The sequence below is a fragment of the Neovison vison genome, chromosome 12, assembly GCF_020171115.1.
Source record: "Neovison vison isolate M4711 chromosome 12, ASM_NN_V1, whole genome shotgun sequence".
Taxonomy (NCBI): domain Eukaryota; kingdom Metazoa; phylum Chordata; class Mammalia; order Carnivora; family Mustelidae; genus Neogale; species Neogale vison.
The window spans coordinates 85,212,577-85,227,224 of NC_058102.1; the positions used below are offsets into that span (position 1 = coordinate 85,212,577).

Sequence of the window (14,648 nt, forward strand, 5' to 3'; positions counted from 1 at the left end):
TCAGAGTCCCTCTGATAGGCTCAGAGAGAAGTCATTGATATTTCTATTTTAAAATAAGGGGTGGAGAGAGAGATGGTGTTCTAGGCAGTTGGTTCTGAGAGAGTGGGGGGGGGGACCGGGAAAGCCAGGGACAATGCTTGCCTTGGCTGGCACTCCCACCACCCCCCTTTCCCATATGGAAACTTAAGCTGCCCCAGGCTCAGAGGAGCTAGTCCATTAGCTGTGGTCAGCAGGGGTGTGTGTGTGTGGGGGGACTCTCTCTCCCTCCAGGTCTTATTGCCAAGTGAAAAGCAAAGCTCTGCTCCATCTATTAAAGCCAAAAAAACAAAACCTATTAAAAAAAAAAACACCCTCCATGCACATTTTAATAACACACACGACCTCTTTGTCTCCTCTGAATAGTTAAAGCTGAGTAACTTGAGGGTGGGTGGTGGGTAGGAGATCCTTGGACCCCCCTGGACTAGACCACGGAGGGAGGGGAGGAGGTGCCCTCGAACAGCACTTTCCAGGTTAAGTCCAGCCTGAGGAGGAGCTAGGGGTGGAGAGAGGAGAATTGCTTCTCCCTGATTTAGCTCTTTCTGGAATGGGGGCAAGTGGAGGGTCAGCTGAGCTGAGAAGGAGAGAAGTCTTCCAAGATCCCCAGGGGATGGAAGGATTGGGGAGGGGTTCCAGGACTGCCCCCACCCTGCCCCTCCCAGGGAAAGGAATGCAAAAGAAGGGCTGAGGAGGGCTGGTGGAGTGCCCTTGATCTTAAGGGGCAGAGTTTTAGGTGGTGCAAGGGGAAGTTAGGAACTCCTGTCACTCAGCATCAGGGCGTGTCTGTCTCCGCGAGGGATTCGGCCGCCCCCTCCCCTTTAGTCACGGTCTTTGGTATACACAAGAGTCCAGCCTGGGGGTGTTGGGGGTGTGGAGGGACCAATGAGAGGCTGATCCGCTTAGAAGGGTGCAGGAAGAGAGGCGGCTGGGGCTACACCCCCGCTCCCCCCTTCCCCCGCCAGAACTTGGGCTTGTCCTGTTTGACGTGCCCGCCCAAGGGGGCGGAGGGGGTACTGACCGGAGCAGCGGTCCCGCGACTCTGGACTCCCAGCATCCCAGGCCTGGCCGGGAAGCTGCTGGGCTCAGCGGGGGCGCCCCTGGAGACCAATATGGAGGTAGGAGCTGTTTAAGGCCCCAGAGAAGCCAAGTGTCTCAAAGGAATCCTACGGGGGTGGAGATAGGCTGCAGCCTGGAGTTCCACCCTGGGGGTCCGATCAGTTGGGACCGCAGTTCCTGGAAAGAGAAGGAGAGGGGTTCGTCCTAGACTTAGGTGGGGGGGTCTGGCTGCGGGCTGCGCCCCCTCCGCTCCCGCTAGCGCAGCGCCTCCTGCTGGCAGCGTGGGTCCCCAGCCGCGCAACAGACTGGACCCCCCCCGGGTGCCGCCACCTGGAGGGCGTGTGCGGCCACCGGGCGAGTGAGCCTAGGGGGCGCTGCAGCCAGCCCGGGAGGAGCCGCCTCGCCTCGCCCCGCGCCTTCGGGGGCTGAGTCCCGGGGCGCCACAACCCGGCAGAGAAGGGAGATCGAGAGACTCCCGGGCGCTCTGGAGACACAGGGTCGGGGACGGGTGGCAGCCCGTGGCTTCCCCTGAACGCGGAGGGGGCGCCTTGCTGCGGGGGCCAGCGAGCCGCACTCGGACATTCCTCCCTGCGCTCCTTTCCCTTGCTGAGGTCGGGGTGGAGCGCGGGCGCTTGGCTTCCTCGAGGGCACGGAGCCGGGGTCGGGTGGGACTAGAACCTTCCGCCCAGACCTCCGGAATCCGGGCGAACCCGGAGCGACTCCCGCCCTTCTGCCTGCGGCAGGCGGGAGCTCCTGAGCCCCTACCTTTGGAGGGGGGGGCTTGAGGAGGAAGGAGGAGGCGGAGAAGGGAGGAGAGATGGGGGGGGGGTAGAAGGACAGTGAGAGGCACGAAGATAAACGGAGAACGCGGGCCGCGGAGAGGAAGAAGAGATGGATATGGAGAGAGCAGGACTGAAAGGCAACGGGAGAGGGAGAGTGACAGAGGCGGCGAGGAGGGGAGGGAGAGGGAGGGAAGGAGTGGGGGGAAGGAGGAGGGAACCGAGAGAGAGGGACGCGAGCCGGCGGCGAGCCAGGCGAGCGTGGGGCGAGGCCAGGCGTGCAGGCGGGAGCCACTGTGCAGAGCGGCGGCCGGGTCCTGCTCCAGCCTCGGAGCCCCTGGCCCGGGGGAGGGGGAAAGGCCGCTAGCCCGGTCTATGTCTTTTTCTGACTCCAGTGCTACCTTCCTGCTGAATGAGGTAAACGCGGGGGCCCTCTCCCCAGTGGGTGGGAGGAGAACCCCACTCCAAGCTAGGAAGAGGGCCTTCATTTGGGGGAGACTGCAGTGATGGAGAGCGAGGAAGGTCGAGGAGGTGAGGCTAAGGGTGGAAGAGGCGTGCAGTAAAGGAGGGAGCAACCAGAGCTGGGATTGGGACGGGAGAGGAAGACTGCCTGGGGAGCCAGAAAAGGGGCTAGATGAGAGGATGGAGATAAGAGGGATCCACCGAGCCCCCCTGGTGCCCCTCTCCAGGCTCCCTGAGGGCAGCCTAACAGCTAGAATGCTAGGGGTTTGGCTTGGTCTGGATCTTAAAGACTGCTGGGGAGAAGGACTTCCCAGAGGTACTAGCTCCTGACTCAGTTTCCCCACTCAATGCAGAAGGATTAGGATCTGTCCAGCTTCCTGGTGCACTTATAGAAGAAGCTAGAATGTCTTCTGGAGGCTCTCAAGAAGTCCAGCTCTCAAACCTGGCTGGTTATCCAGGCTTCCCTGATTGCCTGTCCCCCACCCTCCAATGTCCTGCGTCCATGCCTTGGCTACTGCCAAGCTGTTAGCTGCCAAGCTAACAGCTCTCTCCTAGAACGAAGAGAGCAGGAATCCTCTCCTCGAATCCTTTTTGTGCCATCTCCCTCGCCCCTTATGCTCAGCCACAGAAAAGAAAAGGGGTTAGGGCCCCATGGATGCTGACAGGCGCATGTCTTGTTTCAGGATAGGAAGATGGCATGGCATGAGAACAGGAGCAGGCAGGTGTGGGTGAGGTGAGAAATGGAAGGGGGCATTGAGTAGCAACTCAGAGATGAGGAAAGAGAGCAGCTCTGAAGCTCCTGCAAGACCCAAGGGATGAGTCCAGGTATGAAAAACTTGAAATCGTATCCCCCCGGGGCAGTTGGCATGGCAACTCGCTCCTCAGAAACCGACTTAGACACCACTGTCCCAGATGGGGATGAAGACAAGATGTGTGAGGAAGGAGTGAAGCTGATGGCAGATCTGCTGTGTTACCATAACCCCCGGGACTCCCTGGTGGCAGAAAGAGTCCCGAAAGGAGAGACCAGGAGAGAGTAGATTCAGGGGACAGGAAGGGAAGCAGATGTCTCAGCAGCTGTCTTCATTGGAATCCTCGTCCAGTAGAGAGAGCGCCTGGAAGGCCCTATTCTTTCATGCCTCCTTTCTGCCCTTCTGGAAAAACAGAAGGAACTGAAGAGACAGAGAATAAAAGAGGAGGATCTGAGGAATTCTGAGGAACTGGAAGAGGGCACGAAAGTGAAAAGAACAGTGTCTGGGAACCGGCACTGCCAAAGAACCCAATGTATAACCACCCCCAAAGGGTGCTGGACTCTGCAGAGGAAACTGAGACAGCCGGGTTCCCCCCCCACCCCCCATCAGTTCTTGCCAGGCCATAGGGCTCCAACAAAGTTGTCTGCCAAATCCAGACGGAGGAAGAAGCTAAGCAGAGCTGGGCTGCACCACTCACAGGGGTAGACAGACTAAAGGCAGACTAAAGATAGTCTTAAGATGAGGCCCCTTCTCTCCTTCTTTCTTGGCAATGGAACATGAGCAAGGGACATAAATGGGGCAGCCAGTTGGGTTGGGTGGTCTTCCTCTCCCCTGAGCACAGTGCTTCCCCCGCTAGACCTCATCAGACCCTGTCAGTTTCCATCTTCTGACTCCCCTATAGCTCAGGAAGGTAAAGCGAGGAGCAGATCCCAATTCACCCTCCTGGGTGTGAGAAACTGGGACTGGAGAAGGACTGAGCTCAAAGGGCTCCCAGTGTAACCCCCTTTCTATCTCACATCCCCAGAAGGGAGTGGTCGTGTCCGAAAGAGCGGCAGTTAGGTAACCCAAATTCGAAGGAACAGTGTTGCTCAGGAGGTAGAAGAAAGGAGGAAGCTCAAATGGGTGGATCTATGGGGAAGTTTACTCAAGATGAGGGCGGGGGCTCTGTCTCTCACCTCACAGCTTGGTGCTCCTGGGAAGGAGACTGACTGGTACAGAGTGGCACTGTGGCTCCAACCCGGATACCGGCGACCCTAGCTCCATCCCTTCTCTAAAGAGGCCTTACACTAGTGATTCCGTCGTCTTGCCCCCCACCCCACCGCGTCCTGACCCCATGTGGCCAGGATCCCACCTTCTGTCCCAGCCCTGACAGTCCCCCTACCTCCACCCTCCGGTTTCTTTCCTCCTCCCCTTAGGCTCACCTAAAACAGCCCCTCCCTCCCCCAGTTCCCACGGATGCCTTGGCACCGCCTGGCTCAGTCCTTGGCAAGGAAGTGAGGAAGGGAACCCCCATCCTGACCATACTAGGATGGAATCCGCTCGCGCAACAGGTGTGGGGCGGCCGGACCCAAAACTAACCCCCTTGCACCGGTTGGGCGACAGGGCCCTTTGCTGCAGGATCCCAGCCCTGAGGGGGGCAAGCACCTGTTGGGGTAGGGGCTACTTTCACGGCATTGGCCAGGGGTCGCCAAACCCACTCCTCCCCGGGACCACTGCGGGGGTTTGCTTTCCGAGTCTCTGGACTGCCTGGGCCCAGACCTGCCGCCCTCTCACCTGGCCCCTCCCCCATTGACCGCCGGTCCCCCCGCCCCCGCCCCGCCTCTCCGATCTCCCCCAGTCTCCCCAATTTCCTGTCTCCCCCCGCCTTTCTCCCTCTGCCTCGACCCCTCCTTTCTCTGCCTCCAGCCTCCCCGCAATCTGCGCCCTCCGCTTTCTCGGCTTGGGTACCATCTCCGCGCCCCCTCCCCTCCCCCGCTCCAGCCCTTTGTTTCCCGGCGGAGTATTTCCTGGGTTGCTGAGCGTCTCTGTCTCCGCATCTCTCCTCGCCCCGCCTCCTCTGAGCCCGGATCCGCCCCGCCCGCAGTCTCTCCTCCCCTTCCTCCCCGCCGCCCCTGTGCCCCATAGGTGCTTGGGGACCCACCTTCTCCCTGGCTGCGGCCGGCCACGCTCTCCCGGCCCGGTCTCGGGCTCCCCGGGTGGCCGGCGCCCCCCGCCGCCGCCCTCGCCAGCTGCCGGGGAGGGGGGTCAGGTGGGCGGGCACTATTGTTGTAGGAGCCGGCGCCAGATTCCTCAGCCGCGCTCGGGGTGGGACCGGCAGGGTTTGGGGGGGTGGGGTGGGGGGAGCGTTGATTTGAGCTCCGAGCAGCTGGTCTTCGCGGCTCGCTCTCTCCTTCGCGCTCTCTCGCTCTCCGCCGCCGCCCGCAGGGCTGCGGGGCTCGGCGGCATCTCTCGGGCGCGGCCCGCTGTCCTCGCCCCTGCCTCCGGGCTGCCCCCGCCCCCGGCGCCGCGCGCTTCCCCCCCCACCCGGACTCCCCCATGTATGACGACTCCTACGTGCCCGGGTTTGAGGACTCGGAGGCGGTGAGTGCCCACGGTGAGGGTGGGGGTGGGGACGTTGGGGTGACTCGTCTTCTCCCTTGGACCCTTCCCCAGTTCAGGACTTTGACAAACGCCTCAGTGGAGGGGCAGGGCGTGCAGGGGTTGGGGGGCGCTCCTGGAAAGTGGGGACAGGGGTTTTCGTGCCCGCGGCTTCTCGGGACCTCAATTCTAGACCAAGGGGTATATAGGGTGTGTGCGAGATGGGGGTAGTGTGGGGGAGAGGCTCAAGCAGGTGTCCAGAGCCCAGGACTGCAGGGTAGAGGGAGGAAGGGCTGGAGGCTGAGAGCACAGAGGCTGTAGAGAGGGCACACGCAGTGTCTCAAGTTCCCAAAGGAGGATTGACGGGGGTCAGAACACAGAAGCTATAGGAGAAGGTGGGGCTCTCTTGGGGCAGGACCATTCAGACCTCCTATGCTTCAAGGGAAGGACAAATTTAGAGAGCCTAGGAGAACATCCAAGAGTCAGGTCCCAGACTCAGAAGGGTCATAAACTTGAGCACCTCCGTTATTCCCTTCTGCTCCCATCCCTGAGCATTGCCTTGTTTCCTCACCCTGCGTGGAGCCCAGCTTCTCTCCCAGGCTGGAAACTAGGCACCAGCACATGGGTGGGCCAGCTGACTGAGCCCCATCCATTCCACACCTCCTGCTGAGGCCTCCTCAGAGCAGTGGGCTTCATGAGCTTCTGCTCAGCATGGAGGGCCTGGGGGTGAGGCCAGAGGGGCTGAGGGCCTGGGAATGGAGAGGAAGCTCTTTGCTCAGAGAACTAGGCAACTGATAAATATTTAATTCTCCTCTTTGCTTTTATCTCCTGACCCACTGAGACAAATCAGCTCATTAGGCAGTGATTCCCGGAGCTCAGGGAGCAGGGAGAGTGCCTGGAAGGATGGGGCAAGGATGGGGAACAGCTTTGTGGTCCCTTCCCTCAAAGCTCCTGCATGAAGGCCTCCTATGGAGAGGACCCCTGGATGGCTTGGAAGAGGTCCCTGAGAAGGGTGGAGGGTCAAAAGAGCAGTGTTTGCATTTTCTTCCATCTCTTGCTGCCAAGTCCAGGATACAGGAGTTATAGGGTTCAGAGTAGACAGCTATCAGTCCTTTTCTGGGACTGGGCTCCTGCTGGGCCCAATTTCCCCACTGGGCCTCTGGGGCTAATTACATTGCAGCTAGAGCAGATGACTTGCAAGGCTCTGGTGGACACCTCTTTCTGACAGTTGAAGGGACAGCTGGCATGGCCCAGGGTGCCAAGGTGAGCTTGCAGTTGAACCTCTCCGAGGGGCTGGAGGGCCCTAGAAGGTTCCTTCCCAGCCCTGGTGAGATGGCAAGGGCTATTGCGAGGTAAAGACTGACATGTGGCTGGTGTTGGGGCAGGCCTCTTGCCCCCTCGCTGGCTCAGCACCCCTTGCTGGTTCCCGGATCACCCTTCCCCCACTTCCCTTTCTCTTGCCTGGCTCCTTGCTCTCCCTGAGGCCCCCTTTGAAGCAGTAGGAGGGAGATCAGGCTCTAAATAAATCCACCGGCTCATCTCCCTCCTCTCCTTCCCCCGTGCCAGGCAAGAGTGGAGCGGCAGCCTGCCCACACACTCACCAGGCAAGGGGGGCAACACCAGGGCACTGTGCCAACTCCTGGAAGCTCCAGAAGTACTGAGCCTCTGGCTGTTTGGGCCTAACAGGGGGTGAGGGCAACAAGACCCCCGAGCACACTTGGCAAGGCGGCCCCGGCCTCCCTGGTGGTACCCGCGCAGGAGAGATGAGGGAGCTCTGAGGACTCGGGAATCATGGAGACGGGTTCCAGGCTGAGCACAACTCATTAAACATTAAGGGGGAGATCCTGTCCTTCCCATCCTGAGGTGAGAGGCCAGGTGACCCAGATGGCCCAGGCAGGGACATTAAGATGATGAAATTAGGCCAAGAGACTGTGGGGCAGAGGGTAAAGGTCAGACTCCTCTTCTGGCGTAAGCCTGCATCTGATGTATACTCATCTAAGTGAGCGGTTATCCTGCCTTGTCCCTTGCCTCTCTTCCCACTGGCCCCTGTTCACCTTAGTCAGCTGTCTCTTAGGGCTAAGACCCCCGCAAAGAGGTCCCCCCACTCCAGTGACAGTGCAAAGCTTCTTCCCCAGGGCTCAGCTGCTCTTATCCAGCCTTATTTTGTTCTCGAGAGATGGGGAAGAGCAGGCCGACTCTAGTCCTCCGTAAAATGAAAGCTTTTTCTCCATTGTGCTATCTTCATGCCTTCCATCTAACACAGACGTTGTCTTTAGCTGAGGCTCAGGGCCGATAGCAAGCTGACCACTTCTTGCCGATTGTGGGGCTGGGGCGGAGGGCATGGCTATATGTGTGTTTGTCTCCCCCGCTGAGAGTTTGGCTTCCGTGGCCTTCTGGAAGTGGTCATGCATGGTGGTCTTGAAGGAATGTTCCCCAGTCTGAGTACATTCTAAAACCCCTCCCCATCCCACCCCACACACATTCCCACATGGACCCCTTATCTAGGGCCCTATCTTCTCTCTGCCACCTGCACCTCAGAACTGATGGAAGTACCACGTCAGGCTTCTGATCATAAAGACGTAGAAAACAACAGGTAGAAAGAGGTAGAAAACAAGAGATAGAAACCAAAAGATTCCCTTGGCTCTAGACTGGGGGGGAAATCCCAGCCACCCTGACTTCTATCCTCCTGTCCTGAGGTCCAGCTTCCCTTGCTCATTTGTGCATCTCCCTTGGGGCCTCCCTCATATTGAGCTCTGCAACCCTCCAGATGTACCCCTTGCCCAAAGACCCTTCCAATGGGCAGGGCTCAGAGACTCTCCTGGCTCAACTTACCAGAGACCCTGTCCTGACATCCCCAGGGTCCTCAGCTGGGTTGCTTAGCACTTACAGGTACTTCCTCTAGGGCTTATATCCCCTTGGGGAAGGGCTGGGGAGATGTAGGCCAGATGGTAGGCGTGGCCGAGCCTCACTGGGGCCCAGGGAGACAGCTTTGTGTTGCCTTCTCAGTCTGTGTCTTGTTTTCTGCCCACACCTGGCCAGTTGCCCCAGCAGGTGTGAGAGGAAAGAGAGTGGGGGCAGGGAGAGTAGAGAGGAAGTGACTTCCAGGAGTTGGCAGCTCTGTGTCCTCCTCTTCACCCTGGAAGAGTGGGCACTGGGGGAGATGAGCTCTGAGGGGGTGGATGGCTCTATCCTGACACTCAGGACCAGTGCCATGCCAACCAGAGTCTCTCGACTGTTCCCGGCTGACTGTACCCATGCCACGCATTTTAAAGGGATAAGGTCCAGGCTGCTTTGCAGGCTGATGTGAGCAAGAAGGCTGGGTCTTTTAGATTCAGAATCATCTCCGATATATCATCTTCAGCACATCTCCCTTCACTCTGCCCCAGAGGCCAGGGTAGAGGGGAGGAAAGGGAGGAAAGAGGAAAGTGAAAGCTCTATTCAAGGCTGCAGTATTAATAGGCTTTGGGGGGAGGGGCCCAGATCTTAGCACATATGGATAGGGCTGGCTTTCCTGCAGCCCAGAGGCACTGGGCCCTTTCATGGGGAGATGGAGGGGACCACTGCAGCCCAGCCACCCGTGTGGACATGGACCGGCTAGGCTTAGTGGAGGCCCTGCTGTAGGGCTTAGAGGGTACCTATAGTGCCCGTCACACCTGAGCCCAGGGGTCACAGCCTCTCCCCCATGCCAGGGTTCAGCCGACTCCTATACCAGCCGCCCATCTCTGGACTCAGACGTCTCCCTGGAGGAGGACCGGGAGAGTGCCCGGCGGGAAGTGGAGAGCCAGGCTCAGCAGCAGCTTGAAAGGGCCAAGGTATCAACTCGGGTGGGCGGCCAGGCCAGGCTGGGTGGAAACTTGGGCTCATCCCTCGGTCCCCAGGGGTCAGTGAACAGGATACTCATGAGTGCGCATGTGTGAGTGTCATGGGCGTTCTCTTGGGGCCTCCTCCCTGTACTGGTGGGGCACTGATGTTAGAAGGGGTGCTGTGAAGCCCCCCTCACTTGCAGTGATGGCCCAATTCCCTAGCACAAACCTGTGGCGTTTGCTGTGAGGACCAATGTCAGCTACTGTGGCGTGCTGGACGAGGAGTGCCCAGTCCAGGGCTCTGGAGTCAACTTTGAGGCCAAAGATTTTCTGCACATTAAAGAGGTGATCAACTCCAATCCCAGAGAGAAGCCACCTAATACCCCCGCTCTTCTTGTCCTAGCTCCCATGCCTCTTACTTCAGTCTCAATCCATAAACAACTCCCCAGACTCTTCAGTTCTTACCCAGAACACACACCTGTATACCCTTCATATCTAAAACCCAATCCCCGGGGCCTCCATCCTTCTGAGACCCGGCTTGGGCCTCCATCTCCGACTGTAAAGCAAGCAGTTAGATGAGTTGCCTCTTAGGTCCTCTGTGACGTCAGGGATGCCTCCCACTGAAATCTTGGGTGGCTCAAACCTGGTTGCCCTTCCCTCTGGTACCTTCTCCTGCCCCCCTCCCTTCATGCTGCCTTCCTCAGACCAGCTCTCTGAATGCCTCCCTGGCTCCTTCACACTGAAGAGCCAGGACTGAGGCCTGGGTGCCTCCTCTCACCACCCCTTCCCCCAGAAGTACAGCAATGACTGGTGGATCGGGAGGCTAGTGAAAGAGGGTGGGGACATCGCCTTCATCCCCAGCCCCCAGCGCCTGGAGAGCATCCGGCTCAAGCAGGAGCAGAAGGCCAGGTGAGAGCAGGGTTTGTGACTCTATGAACATAAACTCCTTGTATCCTGAAGCTGACACATGTGCAGATATGCATGACGCACATCCCTTCCTCGCTAAGATGTAAGGAAATGTATACAACTATTAAGTAACATGTAGAACATGCATACTTATTGGCCTCTCTTCTCTCAGGAGATCTGGGAACCCCTCCAGCCTGAGTGACATTGGCAACCGACGCTCCCCTCCTCCATCTCTAGGTAGCCTCCCCCTGACCCACTCATCTTGGGTAGGTGGGTGACTAAGACACAGGGGGGAGAGGGAGCAGTTCCCAGGTGAGCTGTGTGGGAAGGGGTTGGTGGAGGGACCAAAAGAGCTCAGAGAAACCGAGTGTCTCCCCTGGGGAAGGGAATACCGTGCCCCGAGGGCCATTCCCCCTTCACCAACTTTAATCTTTTATTTCCTTTTCCAAAAAGCCAAGCAGAAGCAAAAGCAGGTGAGTCAAGGAAGGGATCTGGGCTGGGGTGGTGGGGAGCTCATGACTTATGGCTGTGGGGACAGGTTTTTGGGAAGTCGCTGTTGGAAGGTCAGGAGAGCAGAGAAGGGAGGGAGCCCAGAATTTCCAAATCTGCCCTGAACCAGGGAGGCATAGGACAGGCGAGAGGGCCACGGCCCTGCTTGACCTCAGGTCAATTCTGCAGGCAGAACACGTTCCCCCGTATGATGTAGTACCCTCCATGCGGCCTGTGGTGTTGGTGGGACCCTCTCTGAAAGGTTATGAGGTGAGAGAAGGTCCCTGTCGCCAAAGAGTTGCCTCTACCCAGCCTGCCACGGGAAGGCCTGAGGGATGGTGGGAATGGGTGTTCTCTCTTCATCAGTTCTGTGTGTGGAGGGGGGCAGGCTCTAGGGCCATTCCTAGGGATGCTGCCTCTCTTTGAGAGGGCTCCCAGTCAGTCACATGCCTTTCCCCTCACCCCTCCCACCCAGGTCACAGACATGATGCAGAAGGCTCTCTTCGACTTCCTCAAACATAGGTTTGATGGCAGGTGAGCTGCTCTGGCCTCAGGTGGCATCTCCTTCCAGGTGCCTGTAGCAAGATCTCCTCTAAAGAGAAAGTTAGTGGGACCTGGGTAAGGAGAGGCCTGAGGCTTGAAATTTAGAGGTGGGCTGTGATTCTCCACCCCCCACCCCAGGATCTCTATCACCCGCGTCACAGCGGACCTCTCACTGGCAAAGCGGTCCGTGCTCAACAATCCGGGCAAGAGGACCATCATCGAGCGCTCCTCCGCCCGCTCCACCATTGGTGAGAAGCCCCAGTCTCCTGCTTCTCGGCCCGCTCAAGCATTCCTGAGACCCTTCCTCCTACCTTTCTCTTCCCTGGCACCTCGCAGTCTTGCCCAGCCTCTCTGCCTGCCCCAGGACTGGCAAGAACCACCCCAGTCAGCCCGGTTCCCTGTTTCTATGCCTGCCTGGGGCCTTGAGGAATACCCTGTCCCTCCCATTCCTTCCCATCTACCATCCCAGAGAGCCTGCGGCCCCGCTGGAGGAAAACGTAGGTGTGGGCCCAAGGTGAGCGTTTCAGCTTGCTTGCCCCCTCCACAGCGGAAGTCCAGAGCGAGATCGAGCGCATATTTGAGCTGGCCAAATCCCTGCAGCTGGTAGTGCTGGATGCCGACACCATCAACCACCCGGCGCAGCTGGCCAAGACCTCACTGGCCCCCATCATCGTCTTTGTCAAAGTGTCCTCCCCAAAGGTACATCAGTGGTGGCTGCAGTGGAGGCCCACGGGGCTGCCCAGCTGCCATGCTGCGCAGCTATACCTGGTCCCTGCCCCAGGGCTCCTGCATTCCCTTCCCCTGCTGCCCCCTCCTGATGGCCCTCACCTGCTTCCGATACCGTATCCCAAGTGGGGAGACAGGCCCCAGGACTGGGCCCAGCTCTGCCCATTCCAACCTTAGGTCCTCCAGCGCCTCATCCGCTCCCGGGGCAAGTCACAGATGAAGCACCTGACCGTACAGATGATGGCTTACGATAAGCTGGTCCAGTGCCCACCGGTGAGTGCCTGTGCCGGCGACTGCTGCGCCCACTCCTGCTTCTCCAGGACCAGGGAAGTGCTGGAGATGGGTGGGGGGCTGCTACTGAGAGGAAGCCAAGCTCACTGCTTTCCCTCTCCTTCCCAGGAGTCTTTTGATGTGATTCTGGATGAGAACCAGCTGGAGGACGCCTGTGAGCATCTGGCGGAGTACCTAGAGGTCTACTGGAGGGCCACCCACCACCCAGCTCCTGGCCCTGGGCTTCTAGGCCCTCCTAGTGCCATCCCCGGACTTCAGGTACCCATTTCCAGTGGGCACAGGTGTTCAGGCTAAGCCAGCCAAAGCACTGCCCCCTCCTGGCCCAGAGAACCGTCCTTGGCCTCCAGCTCGAGGGCCGAAGGATCAGAGAACTCAGCTCTGCTGTACAGAGCTGGGGCAGATGGGCAAAGGAACTTCCTGATGAGAGGGAAGAAATCAAGGAGATGGGTAATCTGAGGTCACTGTTCTGAGCTTGGAAGAAACATACTCCTTCTCTTAGTCTGTCTTGAAGGCAGAGCCTGAATTCTGCAGGAGTCCAAAGCTGGTTTTCCGTGTCTCAAGTGGAAGCTGCTTCTCCTTCCTTGGACCATTTCCTATATCCGGGAACTGAGGGTTGATGGGGGGAGACTCCCCACCCCCACCCTGCTAGAGGTCGGGGGAGCCTAGGTGAGGTTGACCCCATCTACTTAGAGCTGTTGTGTTGCCCCCAGAACCAGCAGCTGCTGGGGGAGCGCGGCGAAGAGCACTCACCCCTGGAGAGGGACAGCTTGATGCCTTCAGATGAGGCCAGTGAGAGCTCCCGCCAAGCCTGGACAGGTTCTTCACAGCGCAGCTCCCGCCACCTGGAGGAGGACTATGCCGACGCCTACCAGGACCTGTACCAGCCGCACCGCCAACACACCTCGGGGCTGCCTAGTGCTAACGGGCATGACCCCCAAGACCGGCTCCTTGCCCAGGACTCGGAGCACAACCACAATGACCGGAACTGGCAGCGCAACCGGCCCTGGCCCAAGGATAGCTACTGACCGCCTCCCACTGCCCTCCCCTGGCGGGCGCAGGCATAGCTAGCTGGGGGGCCCACTCCAGGCAGGTTGGAGGTAGACTGGCAGTAGGCTGGCAGTAGGTTCAGCCCCCACAACCCCCTGCCCAGCCCCAGCTCCAGGGCTGCTTGTGGTCCCAAGGTTCTGGGAGAAGCAGGGAGCCCCCTTACCTCCTGGGCACAGTGACCCCCCTAGGCTCCCATTCCAGGTACTAGCTATGTGTGCTGCACCCCTGGCATCTTCCTCTCCTGCACAAGAAGCTGCCCCACTGGGCAGTGCCCTCAGGCCAGGATCCCCTTCACAGGGGCCTTCCCACCAGACTCAGGGAAGGGATGCCCCCTCCAAGGGACAAGAGGGTGGGGGTGTGGACAGCATGGCATGCGGCAGAAACAAGGTCCCTGAGCAGGCACGAGTCCTAATGGTCAAGGGACTCAGGGGTTGTGCTTTGGGGTTCGAGGTCCTCCACTCACCTCACTACCACACATTAGAAACAAGACAATCAGAGCCCAACAAGGTGACACTCCTGTCCATCAGCTGGAGTGGGGCACCCACACACGAGGCCAGAGCAGCAGGCAGGCAAGGCTGGGGCCAGTGGCTCCCCAGCAGATCTCTTCACCTGCCAGGAAAGCTTCTTGACATCTGCCAGCACCAGAGACCGGAGCATGGTCAAGCCCAACGGGTGGCGGGCAGGAGCCAAGCTGGGTTGAGGCTTTGGGAAGGGAGGGCGTGTATAGCGGAGGATGTATGGAACAGCTTCGGGGGCCTCCGTGTCCCCCTCATTCTTTTGCTCTTGCATCCTGTCCTTTCTGTTCTTGGCCCTCATGCCCCCTGGGGAATATGGGCCCAACTTTATTTGCTGATTCATAGCTGCTGCTTGTTAAGTTAGGGTTAGGTGGGGAGAGAGGGACACAGTGGACAGCCCCCAGAGGCCCTGTCTACCCGACTACCCTTGCCTTATGGCTCTAGTGTGTGACCTACAGAGCATGTTCCACAAGACCCCCACCTCACTGTCATCACTAATAAACACCATGCACAGTCTGGTGGGCTCCTGTTCTGTCCGCTGGCTCACATGGCCGGGTTCGTCGGAGGAGATAAACAAGTCTCCTGGGCCTTTTCTCTCACAAAGGAGCCACTGAGTGGGAAGGGAACAAGGCTGGAGCTGGCAGGGAACCCCATGCTCCCAGGCAACCC

At 59.1% G+C, this 14,648-nt stretch overlaps 1 protein-coding gene across 3 annotated transcripts; it reads left to right on the top strand.

The window, feature by feature from the left end:
* Positions 1-1,074: 1,074 nt before the first annotated feature.
* On the top strand, positions 1,075-14,495 carry CACNB3 (calcium voltage-gated channel auxiliary subunit beta 3). Of its 3 annotated transcripts, none has more exons than XM_044226448.1 (13): positions 1,075-1,151; positions 9,349-9,471; positions 9,685-9,807; positions 10,256-10,371; positions 10,541-10,605; positions 10,822-10,841; positions 11,047-11,127; positions 11,333-11,391; positions 11,539-11,648; positions 11,948-12,099; positions 12,304-12,399; positions 12,526-12,675; positions 13,128-14,495. In XM_044226448.1, the coding sequence occupies exons 1-13, from the start codon at positions 1,146-1,148 to the stop codon at positions 13,440-13,442; spliced, it is 1,416 nt and encodes a 471-aa protein (XP_044082383.1). In that variant the 5' UTR covers positions 1,075-1,145; the 3' UTR covers positions 13,443-14,495. The 3 variants fall into 3 exon arrangements, with proteins under 3 accessions (XP_044082383.1, XP_044082382.1, XP_044082381.1); XM_044226447.1 differs by lacking the exon at positions 1,075-1,151 and adding an exon at positions 1,969-2,028; XM_044226446.1 differs by lacking the exon at positions 1,075-1,151 and adding an exon at positions 5,472-5,662.
* The last annotated feature ends 153 nt before the right edge of the window (positions 14,496-14,648 follow it).